At 41.1% G+C, this 14,817-nt stretch overlaps 1 protein-coding gene across 2 annotated transcripts in view; it reads right to left on the bottom strand.

Moving 5' to 3' along the window:
* plpp3 (phospholipid phosphatase 3) overlaps window positions 1–14,817 on the bottom strand; it is a 45,284-nt gene that overhangs the window by 14,938 nt on the left and 15,529 nt on the right. The window contains exons 2-5 of one of the 2 annotated variants that reach the window (XM_047374199.1): window positions 6,954–7,108; window positions 3,302–3,394; window positions 2,582–2,769; window positions 2,429–2,486 (exon numbers count right to left, since the gene is read on the bottom strand). In XM_047374199.1, the coding sequence (XP_047230155.1) occupies window positions 2,429–2,486; window positions 2,582–2,769; window positions 3,302–3,394; window positions 6,954–7,108 (494 nt within the window). Of the gene's footprint in view, window positions 1–2,428; window positions 2,487–2,581; window positions 2,770–3,301; window positions 3,395–6,382; window positions 6,541–6,953; window positions 7,109–14,817 lie in introns of both variants that reach the window. The other variant, XM_047374197.1, reaches the window with a different exon arrangement.

Raw genomic sequence — 14,817 nt, 5'->3', positions numbered from 1 at the left:
TGGGCCGTCCCCTGGGCCTCCTCCCGGTGGGACGTGCCTGGAACACCTCCCGAGGAAGGCGTCCAGGAGGCATCTGGTATAGATGCCCGAGCCACCTCAACTGGCTCCTCTCGATGTGGAGGAGCAGCGGCTCTACTCCGAGCCCCTCCCGGATGGCCGAGCTCCTCGCCCTATCTCTAAGGGAGTGCCCGGCAACCGTACAGAGGAAGCTCACTTAGGCCGCTTGTATCCGGGATCTTGTTCTTTCGGTCATGACCCAAAGTTCATGGCCATAGGTGAGGGTAGGAACATAGACCGACCGGTAAATTGAGAGCTTTGCTTTTCGGCTCAGCTCTCTCTTCACCACAACGGACCGGCACAGTGCCCTCATTACTGCGGCAGCCACACCGATCCGTCTGTCGATCTCCCGCTCCATTTTTCCCTCACTTGTGAACAAGACCCCGAGATACTTAAACTCCTCCACTTGAGGCAGGAACTCCCCTCCAACCAGTTTTTAATTTAATTTAAATTAATTTAATTTAATTTAGGGCCAAACATATCTCCACTTTAGTCTCATATGTCTAAAGGACAAACTTCTTAAGTCTTGCGATTCATTCAGAGGCAACTTTGCAGAAAAAATCTTGCTGCCATGTTCTTTAAGAGTAAAGTAACTTTCTCCTTCAACTCAAAGTCCTATTTTAAGTGTGCTCTCATTAACTTTAATATTCAACATGCTAACTGAGGCCCATAGAGTCTGAAATTTAGCTCTTTTAGTTTGCTGTTTCTTTGAGCATTGCAAGGTCTGAATTTGGGATGAATTTGCTGGCACAACCACTCTTGGGAAAAACTGTCCTAAATATTTTCTGGCTGTTATTATTTTTTTCTCATTGTAGAATGGACTTCAACTTGTTTGGGAATAAGCAACAACTTATTGCAAATGTCCCTTCTAAATCCATGAAAAACCAAAGAAAATTATTCTAATCTGACTTCAGCAAAAACAGAGTTGTTGGGTCAAATGCCACATGACTGGTTTTCAGCTGGTAGAAACAAAAACAAAATCCACCCAGTCCATGTTTCCACAGAGAATACCTTCACTTGTGACTTTCTTTTTCTGGCTGGGTTGCACACACTAAAACATCCTCTAAGAACTGTTTAGCCTTCTCTTCCATCTCATCAGCTGCTCTCTGGCCTCTTGTTTAGACCAACCTCCTCTGGCTACAGTCCTGGGTTTGCCACAACTGGAGAGCTGGTCTGACTAGTGTGTTAAGCTGTGGCCTGGATGCAGCACATCTCTAATCCCTTTCTGCTTTTTCCTCTTGACATTTTATTTAGCTCTTTTCCTTGTTTTGACCAGAGCGTGGTTGTAGGTTCACCCAGAGGCTGGGAAATACCCACATCAAGCTGTCTCTCCAAGGCGATAAATGACAGTAAACTAAAACTTCAACTATCAATCCAGTGTGAGAACCAGGACCAACCTATAACCATGGCACTCGAAAGTTGTAACACTAGGCCTCATAATGCATTTATGTAGTGCAAAAAGACATCCTTGTTAATCAGCTGCTGTTCTGTTTTGGTTATGCCCACAGACCAAACTGAATTTTCTTTGGGCCACAGCAGGCTGGCATAAGCAGCTGAATGACAACAGCCTCAAGTGGTGCACTGTCGAAATAACATTTATGCCTCTTTGGCTTTTTCACCTTGGAATTTTCAACCAACTTGAACCCCAAACTATCTGTATCTGTAGTTTGACCAATGTGCAACAAAGGCAAACTTGCTAAAACCTGACTGTGGTTTGGATTAAGAACCACTCCCTCGATGGTATGTCTGTTCTTAGTAAGCACCTTAAGTATTAGCATAATTTGAGTTGTATAAACAAAGGGGGAGGGGAACTTTCAATTAGTGTGGGCTTGAGATCGAAGACGATGAGCAGCAGAATGTTTGGTTAAAAGCTGACACCAATACTCAGGCCCAGTCAAGTCTGAACTTTGACTAGGTCATCCTAACACATGAATATACTTTGATCAAACCATTCCACAGTAGCTCAGGCTGCATGGTTAAGGCTATTCCCATCCTGGAAGGTAAGCTTTTTCCCACTCTGGTGAGCTTCCTTGTCCCTACTGAAGAAAAAAAAGCATCCCACACCCTTTAGAGCTAAACCCCACCTGACACCCACAGCCGGTAGGGTTAAAGGGACATAACAGGAAGTGATCATGCAGCTGCCCCAAAGAAAACAGATGGAACCCATTAATTCTCCTCAAGGTTCAAAAGGAGGGAGGAGATGAGGTGTTCAAAGAATCAAAACAATATTTTTCTCTGTTTTAAGGCAGTGAATCCCCTAATCAGAGCCCAGCCTTCTTCCCATGACTTCTTCTAACAATGTACGGCAATGTTGCTGTTGTTGCCTGCCTACGTGGCTGCAAGCGTGTGAGAGAAAATAATGATTACTTACAGCCAAGTAGAGCATAGTAAACAGGGAAAAGGAGGCATGTCCTGAGAAGAAGGATTTCCTGTGGAGAGATATAAAGATTATTTTAGGCCCATTGTTTTCTGTTTAGATGTTTAAGAACTACTTTCATGTGCATGCATTGTTGTTTTTACATACCTGGCTTCCTGCACTTCACTCTCATCACCAGTACAATTATAGTTGGTAACGTATCCAAGGGAACAGTTGATGGTGGAGAAATCCGGCCTGCAGACATCTAAGAAGTGAGGTCTCATCCGACCCACAGACACCTTGGCGATGTCTGTAAATGACTGGCTGATGGCACACCCGAAGAGAAACACACCTATCTGCAAGACGATACACAATAATGGTCAGATATACTCTATATATACTGTAGATGGCATCATGTTACTGCATTATATATAATATAATACAAAATTTAATAACAATGGAAGTATTTCTAAGGATACAAACTGATCAATAACAGAACATTTATGATTTTCTTTGGTTTTGTAGGTAAAAGCAGGCTTCTCATTTCTAGTATCTAGACTCTGTTAGCAGGGGATCAATGTGCTGCTAGGAACTTAATCTGATTCATCACAGTCGGTAACTGATCCAGCAATGCCTTTAGAAGACGCTACTTGTTTGCAAGCAAACTTTACTTCTTTAAACTTATTTTAAAATCCTGAAATCAGATGGTCAAGATCTTAATCAAGGCAACAATCATGCGAAAGTACATTAATATGCATTTTTCTTGTAATTTCACTTCCTCTAGCATTGCTACTGACCCAGCAGGCTCTCGATCTCTGATCTACAGCTGCTACAATGCTGTTTGTGATTAAAGTTCAGTGAATCGCATTTGAGCAAACCCGAGCTGACCTGTTTGTAGAGTGCTGCCACGTAAGAATTCCCAACAATTGACTTCGTTCCCACGTGCAGTTGGTGAATCCTGTAGCATTCTCCAATCACAATCTAAAAGAAAATTTTTTTTCACAATAATAAAACAAGTGCTTGTGAAGCTCACAGTTGTACAATGGATTGACAAGACACTATGAGGCACTACAACACGTTAATGTATTAGTATGTATCATGCAAAAAAAATCAAACTCTTTTCCGGGATGGGTGTGAGATTTAGTAGAAGGTATGACTAAAGAACAAACAGTAAGAGTTGCACACAGACAAACATATATAGTAAGCATGGCCTGCCTTTCCATTAGGCAGTTTGGATAGATGAAGGTGTGAAATGGTAGTGCTTTGCATAATGGTATGACGTATACACAATAACAACAGCTGGGAAGGTAAGAGGAAAAGAAAATGATCAAAGTTCAAATCTATGACTGGGAGGGTATGTATGTCAGGCTGGCCTGACTTTGATATAAAAATGGGTTTATTGTATGTCATCTGCTACATAGTTTAACTCCAGTGGGCCAAACCGTGACTTCTGTGCTATTCCAGCCAGGTTTTAAGTAGTGGGGCCTCACTGACTCACTTTAGCTGCTCTAAGGGGACTCACGCTCAGCCAAAGCACATCGATCAAAGCTATACCACCTGGTGGAACCTAACTTAGCAACTGGCTACTCTTTCCTTCCAGGCAAGAGTACTCTTATGAAAATATTTCCCTGCCCATCTATATGCCAACAGACAGCATGTACTCTGGCATCAAGAACGTACATAACCATAAGTTGAGCCACTATCAGTATCTCTTCAAATCCAATCAGAGTATTAAAGGGATAGTTTACGATTTTTGAAATGAGGTTCTGGTAAGAGCTAATGAACGGTAAATATTATACCTACTGAAGAGAACTCTCTTGGTGTCTTCATTTAGTATAAATCCAAATTAGCTGGTCTTGAAGGATAAAGCTAATGGCTAATGACCAACACCAAAGTGGACTTCTACCATCTTAAAACTCCAACCATAAAAATGGTTACAGCAGTTTACGAGAATGTTTTTTTTTTTAATGAAACTTTCACATTGGGAGATTGTTGGTGGTGTATGGCTTCCTACCTCCATTTCATGTGTAAAAAATAATCTTCTGTGTAAACAACCACCCAATATAAACACGAAAGAAAATCAAAGTAGGAGATTAGAGCCACACTAGGCCAATATAGGCCACAGAAGTTTATTTGTTTTCTCAGCATTTGCATTTAGAGCTCTGCTTCTCATCTTCTTTTAGATCACTGTTCCTGGTTTATCCCCCCATCTCTGTCTGTGTTGGGGCAGACACATCCTACGGTTCAAGCCAAAGTGGAATCTGCTCTCAAACCGAGTGTTTTTGTGTACATGTGTGTATCTACGTGTGTGCTCAGGCTTGTTAGAAGGAACGGTGTTGGCATGGCAGTAGACGCCACTAATGGAAGACAGCTGTGTGAGACACGCCAGCTTTGCCCACATGTAAAAATTCGAGGGGGACTAACTACCCCACACTTATTCCCCTGCTTTCAATAAGCAGAGGAGCTGAGCTGGTACTGTGTATATAAATGTGTGTGTGTGTGCCCATCGAGGTGATTGCAACGAGGCAGCGGTAAAGCGACAGCTCAGCCTGGGAACCCCAAGTCTGGGGACGGTAAAGATTACCTACCCTAACCTTGTGGCACTAATTGATTAGAACATATTTCCACTGCGTCTGGCCCCATCTTAATTTGCTCACATGGCGTTAGAGTGATTCCCTTTTCCTTTTTCTCAGGTATAAATGCAATCATGGTAGTAATAGCTTCATGCTGTGAGACACCTCGGGCTATCAGAGAGTCCCCACCATCATGGGAGACAGCCATGGCACATTTAACCAAGTTAACGTCCGGGGCACCAAAGGGCACAACGGGGACCAGCAAAATCTCTTTGGCCTTCAAAATTAAACATACCCTAACATTCACTCTCAAATCTTTTGGGCCTCTCACTGCCTCTAACCTACATAACCAGTCATAATAATAAAGTAACATTAAAAAAGATAATGACTCAAAGAAAAAGTGGAAGAATAAAGGATGAAAAAGTAAACTATAGAATGAAGGTGGGATACATGTACAACCCATTTACAGTGTCCTGTAGAAGTTTTTTACGTTTTATCAGGATGCAGCTACAGACCTCAACATATTGGGATTTTACATGATGGACCAAAATGCAAAGTAGTGTATTATTAAGAAGTGAAACAAACCTAAACACATTTAGGCATACATATGTATTTAGTCCCCCAGTGTCAAAACTTTGTAGAACCCACTTGTCTTTAGTTGTATCTCTTGACCAGCGTTGCACATCTAGAGACTGAAGTTTGTACCACCCTTATTTTGCAAAACAGCGTCGGGCTAATCAGACTGGATGGAGACCATCCAAAACTACCAAATGCCATAGCCTTCCACAGAGTATAAATTGGATTAAGGCCTGGTCTTTGACTGGGACATTCATTTCATTATAGCCCTGGTTGTATGTTAAAAGTGGTTGTCCAGCTGGATGGCGAACCTCCGCAGTCTCAGGATATTTTTATTTTTTTTTGCAGCTTCTAACATGTTTTCTTTCAGGATTGCTTTTCCATAGAAGTGGCTTTATTTCTATGATAACTTTCTTCTTGCCAGATTTGTTGAATATTGATTTTTCATACTATTTATGGATTAGTTGACAACTCTTTGCTCTGGATTTTATTTTGGAGTATCACTATAAAGAGGGTCTGAATAAAAATGCAAGTCACACTTTTCCGATTTTCTAAACAGTTTTTAAAACTGTCTATTCATTTCCTTCCACTCTATAATTAAGTGCTTTGTGTTGGTCTATTACATAAAGTTCCAATTGTGTTGAAGTTTGTAGATAATATGTTTAAAGGGTATTCTGCAAGCCACTGTATTGGGGTATTTTTTTTTTATTTCTATTTGATAAATAACTAAGACGCTTTGATGACATGTCCATGACAGGTATCTAAGAGTCTGAGAAGAAGGAAGCAGCAATCAAAGGGAGATGTTATAGGGTCGACTTACAGAGACGGTGCCAATAAGAATGCCAACACCACAAAGCACGGCATCACTAATGGTCTCTCCCTCTTTTCGGGGGAAGCGGATGGATTCGTCCGAACAGTAAAACCCGCGCTGGTACGGCTTTACGGTGCTAGTCTCAATGATCAGGAAAGGCAGGCTAGCTACAAAAAACACACAAAGAAAGAGAGAGATAGAGAGAGAGAGGACAGGAAGAGAGGAGAGAAGAAAAAAAGGCATCAACGCACCAGGTCAGTGACACAGACATAAACAGGAGAGAACAGGAGCAGCACAGGGAGCATGCTGGCACCAGGGGGATCATAAGACGTCAGAAAAAGGGCTGGGCTTGAGGATGTCACGAGTTGACACCTTGGGTCAAAGAAGTGACCGTTTTCAAAAGTGTGCTGATAAATCTGTAGTTTATAAGGAGCATCTAAAAAAGTTTTACACTGCCACTACTTCACAACTACATCATGAACCTCGAGCCCTCCCTGTTTCTGTTTTGATTGTTTTCAACATCCTGGCGTTCATTGTGGGATCAGGAAGAAAAAATCCTGGGGGCTAGGGGCAGACTTACGGACACCATGGGCAGTGTCAGACCAACAGAAACGAGAACTGACGAGGGCACGGTGCTGCTCTTGTAGGGGTATTTCAGGCTGGAGTCACTGCAGTAGAAACCCCTCTGGTATGGACGGACAGATGAACGATGCAGAACCAGGCTCGGCAGCACAGCTACACACACACGCACATATGGATAGAGGTATGAACCCATACATACACGCATTTATGCAAGTCTGGCTCCGGACACACCTAACAGGGAATCATTCGGTGTCAAATCCACTTACCTCTAAGCTGCAAGAAAAAGAATACTGTTAAAACATACATTAACACATAAAGCCTTCACAGGTGTATTTGAGCTTCACTTAAATAAGCTGTTGACGCAGCAAACTCTCTGCTGCTGCTACTATTGACAAGTCATTAAGAGCTGAAGTTTATCCTTTTGGGTCACTCCCTCCTGACTGAACAAACCGATGCTGACACCCACAGGTCCATTGCTAAGGACAAAAGAAGCTCATCAACAAGAGAGCCATGTCGTATAATGTGGGTTTAATTTATTGGAGATGATCTGAAGAGAGTACAGAAAAGGCTGAGCTTTTCTCCAATAAACACTCCAAGTGGCTTTGGTGTGAAACAAAGGATGAATATTTGGAAAAAACAATTCATGCCCACTGTGAACAACAGTGGAGGATCTGTGATGCTGTGGGCCTTCCAAAGGCCCCGGGGACCTTGATAGAGTACACAGCATCACTGTTACATCACAGTTTGAATTACCAGGCAATTTTTAATACAAATCTGATGGCCTCCGGCAGAATAATAAAAATTGGTAATCACTGGGTTTTTCAGCATGAAAACAATCCAAAACATATGGCAAAATCAACACAGAAATGGTACACCAGATACAAAATCAACCTTATCTCATGGCCATGGTCAGAGTACCCAGAAATAAATTCTATTGATAACTGGGGGGTGACTTGAAGAGAAAACAGAGAATTCTGGATTATCTAGAGACTAAACAACGGAGAATATTCAAAGAATCTCTCACTCTCTGCATATCCAACTTTGTGCAGTGCTATAGCACATAAACAGACATACTAAACCAAAATTCTGTCCAATTAGGAGAAGATAATACACATCTGCAAAAAAAAGTAATACAAGTACAACCGAACAAACTCTGGCCTGGGCCTTAGAAGATTTCCATGAGGGATTTTAAAAGTGTGAAAAACAAAAAACAAAATAACAGCAAGCCCACCCGACTCTGGAACGTTTTTCACATGTTTTGGCTTGGATACACATGATCATAGCTGCTCATAAACACAGAGAGCAGAAGACACGAAGGCATCCTGACTCAACGAGCCACACACCAGTATATACATTCAATGTCTGCACAGAGTTTGTCTGCCCACAGTTATGTGGTTAGCTCACATCACACACAGGGACTTTCTCAACATTAGAATTAAAGCCAGAGATCTGATCATAAATGTTCCTAATTTGGCCAAGAACCACAGCTGTCGTCTAACCAGCGATGGGATTGGGAGATCATTTTACTGGTGTGTTATGCAAAAACACGACATTCACCAGTAACCACTCAAATGAACTTCCACAGAACCTTACAGCACATTTCCTAAGCATGCTGGTGAAACATGCACTCTCAGCTCTCAGACTCCCATCCTGCTGCAGTCAGGGAACAGGGAGATGTTGTCTCATGTATATACCACATCAATGAGAGGACGTTTAGGTGCTGTCTATGGTATTGTGGCTAAAGCCAAAAAGAAAATAAAGGGAAGCTTGATGTTATTGCCAAACCAAACTCAATGATGATGAGTTCTCAGGTGTAGCTGTGGAACAGAAAATGAAACGGAAAATTGACTACTGAGTTTAGTAGTTTTTATGTTTGAGTTCTCAAGTCTGTATGCTTAGTATTAAAAGTGCCATCAGCTTGTAGTGGTCTCCAAAAACACCAAAATGAACAAACATAATATCCATCCATCCATTTCCTATACCGGCTTATTCCTCAAAGTTGCTGGGGCAGCATTAGAGCCTATCTCCAGCAGAGAGCTAAGTACACCCTGGATTAAGGCAACACAGACACACAATCATTCATGCACACTCTCAAACATAGGGCAATTCCGCCTTACAAATCATTCAACATGCTTTTTCTTTGGAATATAAGAGGAAGCAAGAGTACCCAGAGATGTATGGGGAAATGCATGCAATCTCTGTCACAATGCACATCTTGGTGTCAAGGTATATGGAGGTCATTAAAAATTACAGTGTTAAAGCCACAAGAATTTTCCATTATACCATTCCTATGTTTTAATTTTTAAAAGGTATTTAAAGTCCCTGTGACACGCTTTTCCCACAAATGCAGAAATTAAAGGAAAATATCTTAATATTGAAGAAACTGAGCAGTAACCGACATTATATTAGGATTAAAGACGTGATAACAGACAATTGTGACACAAAATAGGTATACTTCATTGTTAAATTTTGCCAACGAAATTACGTGAATGGGGAAGTCTCCGGTCATTCATTGTGTGAGCGTCAATGATAAACGGTTCAGGTAGAAGCAAAGCTGTGTCAAAAACAGCGTTAATATGGTGAAATGGTGCATTGCTGGTGGTGGCAGCAATACTGCAACAGCAGCCATTAGTCTGCACTACTCTGCTGAAGCAGAGAGGATCAGAGCTGCCTGGATCACAGCTGGAAAACTGACAGGGTACAAATGGGCTGGTCCCACCAAGCAGCCACTTGTGATCAGAATACTTTTCGGCAAACTGCTTCGAACAAGAAACCTCTGAATTGGCCAGAGAAAAAATGTCAGAGGTCGGGATATTTTATAGGTGAAGGAGAATGTTGAAGCAGAGTATATAGCCACTATAGTCTATAGAGCATCTGATTTGAAAAGATCACCAAAGAAAGGTTTGTTGCTGCTGTTGCTAAACGGATCAAGGCTCAGCAGGTAAGAACACTTCCTTGTTGCAAAAGTACATTTAGATATCGGCAGTTATTGTTAATAATTAGAAACCTGAAATTATTATTGTACTATTAACAATAATAAGCCTAAATTATTTTTATTAAAATAAGAAAAATTACAGGTGCTTACGATAAATTGAAATAAATCTTTCTCTAAAGATATTACACCAGGTAGCGTCTTCAAATCTTGAATCATCCCTTGTGCCTGCTTCTGCTGCTACATGCTGCTTAGCTTCGCCTCGGGTTGTTTCACTCAGTGCAATATTTACTGTAACCCTGGATTTACACTGTATCTGTTGTGCTCCGGTCCGGCTGCAAACTTCTCTGCCCTTCTGATTTACATCCGTTAATGTATATAGCCCAGTAACTGAACTAACTGATCTAATGTAAACAACTGCTCATATATACACATGTATATATAAATATATGTGTGTATTTATTAATACAGCGAGATCTACTCCATCTTTAGTGAACTATTTTGAAAATCCGGATGTTGTGCTCGTTTTGTTTCTCGGTGGTGTGGTATGATTCATGCATATTGAGTCCGGCCGTGCTCCGGCATCTGTAAAAATATACTCTGGTTGAATTTTTATTATTCAAATTATTATTCAAAAATAACCCTAAGACTCAAAGTAACTCCTTATGATGTTATTCTAAGAAAAATCATAGAATTTCTCGATTTCTAAGATTTTTCTTAGAATTTTCACCCGTTAAGATAAAAGTTATTGACAAAGCATCTTAGGCTTTAAGAGAGCTACTAATGTGAACACGTTAAGAGTAGTGAGGAGGACTTTTAGTGAGCCTAAGACTGTCTTAAGCAGGCAAGATGGCGGAAAGACAGAAAGGAGAGATATTCTCCATACAATGAACAGTGAATTAATAAAACGCTATCGGCTCTACCGTGCAGGGACCCACCCCTAAACAATCGAGTAAATTAGCTCATAAACTTCAATAACAATCATACAACTATTAATATAAGGATAAGATAAACTTTATCATCCCCCTAGGGTGATATTAAATAGTTTCAGCAGCGGGAGAGATTAAAGGTGCACCTCTAGTAAGGTAATATTAGTAAGGATAAATAAATAATTGAAACAATAATAAATAACAATTAATAAAAAGTTAACCAAATTATAAACAATACATCTTTGGTGTGCTGCTATCTCCTCTCTAGCCTGTGATTGCAGCAGGTACCAGACCTGCTCACATTCCTGACTGGTGCTGAAAGCAGAGGGAACGACGCATTGATCTGCTGGGAATGCCTGTTTGTTCGCACTGTGACACCGGGACCGGAAATACCTTTCAACACTCCTCTCTTCTCCTACACCAGCAGGCTCTGTTCCTGTGTTCGGTTCAGTTTTCTCCACCTTTTTTCTCCATTTTGTTTTGGTCATTTTACTAAATCAAACCTCTTTATACAAGAAGGAAATCACAGTAGAATGCTGAATTTGAAAATGAATATGAAATTAATTAATATGAAATAGATGCAGTATATAAACGCCCAGCATGGCGAGTAAACATAATAAGCAAATCAAAATAATGACGAGCATGTAAATAAGCTCCATACAAGCATTTTGATGCTGTATGACAATTTATTTAATCTCTTTCTTTAATCTTTTATCAAGATTTACACATTTCTGAATCCAGTCTAAATTCTATCGTCGGTTAATTTCTCTCCATTGATTACTAGGAGCTTATTTTTTTTGTTGTTCTTGTTTCTTTTAACAACCAATCAGAGCCCTTATGGTGCGTTCACACCGAACACGGATTCTGCGAATATTTCGTGTCATTTGTGTGCTGTTGCTCGCTTCACATTTCACGTGAACTCCGCGTTGCCAAATGGCAACAAATGGCAACGCTTCGCCGCGTCATCAAATAGGAGGAGCTTCTATCTGCTGCTTGCAACTGAACATGGTGGACATGGATTTCACGGACCTAATTACAGTGTTTTACCTGTGGAGAGCCGAAAAACGCCGCCGACGTCGACATTCCTGGCTTCACCAGATTCTTTGGGGACGGGAACAGTTCGGAGACTACCACCACCTACTCCAGGAGGTGCGTCTGGATGACAGTCGATTTCAGCGGTACTTCCGTCTATCCAGGACCCAGTTCGAAGATTTGCTGTCCCGCGTTTGGAGATGTATCGGCCTCCGGGACACAAACTACTGGTGCTGTATCCCCGCTGCTGAACGCCTGTCCATGTGTCTTCGGTGAGTAAATAAATCTCAGCTCAATAAAAAACAGCCGATTTTTAATGTCCACATCTCCTAAATATAAAATATTTGTGCCTAAACATAACCAGGCCAGGTCCTTTCTGTACTTGTCTCGGTAAAAGTAATTAGTTTTGAGTCATACAATTCTGGCTTGCCACACCGCCACTATGATCTGGTCCTCCATCTTCACTGACAACCGCTTCTTCTCCGCTTTGGTCCTTCACCCTACATCACAGCTACATCCAGTCCCTGATTGGTTGACATGACGCAAATTTAGGAAAAAGTTCAGATTTTTGAACTCGTCCATCGCTCTCGCTCCGCTCCCGCTTCGCACGGTGCGCCCTCCGCACCACGTCCTTCGTCTACTTTGCACGGCCTGACCCCGCTCCGCCCTGAACGCACCTCTACATAAGGATAACATGTAAATCGGCCGCTCCTATCACAGAATCCGCGTTCGGTGTGAACGCACCATTAGAAGACAGCGTCACACCTCGCAATGGGGTCAATCACACCTCCTCACTAAGATAGGAATCTCTGTCTCCTAGCTCAGAGTCGCTCTTAGCAGCGAAGAGAATCAGTCTTAACCTAGGAGTCCTTGCCAAGAAGTTCTAGGCTAAGATAGGAGCTCTCTGAGAGGACTCAGAATCTTTGTGTATATGGGCCCTGATTCTTTGCTACTGTCTGTGTTGCTAACCATCGTAGCAGCAGTCAGTTTACATGCTGGGGTTCCCCTTTTACATCATAAACGAGTGCCAAGAATTAGTCTGAAAATGCCTTTTTAGTCAAATTTATGACCCTGTATTTCAACAACTGTTCATTTCAGTGGCATGAATATACTATTTGAAATATTTTATTAATGTTTCTATCCATAAATGTAATTGGATTTATAAAAAATTTCATAAAAATTCGATGTCATAGGCACTTTAAACCGTAGGAATGGCATGATGAAACGTTTTGGTGAACTTTTTTGAAAAGGAAACTTTTTAAAGCCTGGATTTACCTCGACTCTGGTAACCGGCCCCCCTTCCACAACTACTAAAACCAAATGAATCCTTCCTTTTTCACCATCTTTGCATTTAACAAATAAAGACAGATCATGTGATTATTATTATAATGCAATTCTGTTACTAGACAAACATACCAAATAACAATTTCTGCACTGCCAAGTAACATTTATTCCCTTTATTGACACTAAGCTAAGCAACCATCCTGTCTTTTCTCATGATGTTGTAAAAGTAATTTATACGACCCAGAAATGTCAATTTTCATGTGTGATTAAAATGTCTCTGTTCTTAAGGTTTCACTCTGCAGATGTTACCAATGGGCAAACGGATGGGATGGTCGCTCAGCTAGACACCTGCATAAACAGTATGCAGCACAGGGCTTCATTAAACTTGTTGGTGGGCCCACACTGGGCTGGGCCAGGCTTTGGTGGTGTCTGAGAAACAAGCTGTCCACACACTATGCAGGGTTAGCTTTAGGTGAGCTCAGAATTAAAGGCCCAAGGCAGGACAGGACAGTCAAGAGAACGAAAGACTAGCTGATTCTAGAGCAGATCTGGGTGTATCTTCATGTAAGTAAACAACTATGTGTTTAGTTCATACACAAGTTGTTGGAAATAAAAGAAGAAAGAAGTTTTAGAAATGGGTATGTGCCTTCTCTCATGGAAATCTTGACTGATTTTTTTCCTCTGGACTTTGCCATCTTTTCCGTCCCTCGGCTTCTTATGGGAATTCAAATGCAAATGACCAGAAGTGAAAAAGAGGTCAGAAACATTCAGACACAAACACATACAAGCCAACCAAATAAAGGCTTCACCAATCAGAGAAAACCATGGGAAACTCTGATGAGCTGAGTGACTGAAAGAGTAAAGTGAGATCGAGCGGTCGACCATCTCGACATTCTCTATTGATAATTAATGAAAGACACTCTGTGTACACGCTATCCAGCCCTGAGGTGCCAAGCTGCTTTGTTCTAATCCCCTGAGAACAGCCTGGTATGTGGGCATTCTCCTCATACCACAGTCTGTCCATGAAGCTCTTCCAGCTGAATATTGTTGACTCTGGCACATCTTAAAGGGGAAGCCCCAGATTTTTGAGGTAAGCATCTGTAGAAGGGCTAATACACATGTATTACCTGCAGTGATTAACTCTTTTGATGTCTCCATTTAGTTTAGGTCCAGGTTAGTTGGTCCAAAACAATGAAGCTAATGGTTAGTCTATAAAGGGCCATAATCAAACTGGACTTTAAAACTGGATTTTAACGACTCCAATCTCAAAATCATCAAAATCATATCATACAAATCAATCATCTTACAAATGCTATTTTATGACCCTTTAAGCTGTTGTCAAACTTGAATTGCATGATTATTTCCAAAGAAGCAGATTATTTACAAACAAATTGGAGGCAGGAGGAGGAGCGCCTCCAATGTTCTTCCTGTGAGAAACACGAATTGAGAGGAGAAAAACATTTCCCATCAGTGTAGCTGCGTAATAGAAAGTAAGGAGTGTAAAAACCAAAATAGTTAAAAAAAAATTGTTTTTCTTTTTACACTATCTTATTTGTTTATTAGAAAGTTACCCTTCACATATTCTTTTCTAGGTAACTGTTTCACACAAAAAGAGTATTGATGATATGCTGCCTCCTACATACATGTCCTGTGTAAATAGCTATCAATTTCTCTTTAAATACCTA

The sequence above is a fragment of the Girardinichthys multiradiatus genome, chromosome 9 (genome assembly GCF_021462225.1).
Source record: "Girardinichthys multiradiatus isolate DD_20200921_A chromosome 9, DD_fGirMul_XY1, whole genome shotgun sequence".
In the NCBI taxonomy this organism is placed as follows: domain Eukaryota; kingdom Metazoa; phylum Chordata; class Actinopteri; order Cyprinodontiformes; family Goodeidae; genus Girardinichthys; species Girardinichthys multiradiatus.
This window is presented reverse-complemented; position numbering and strand designations above follow the sequence as displayed.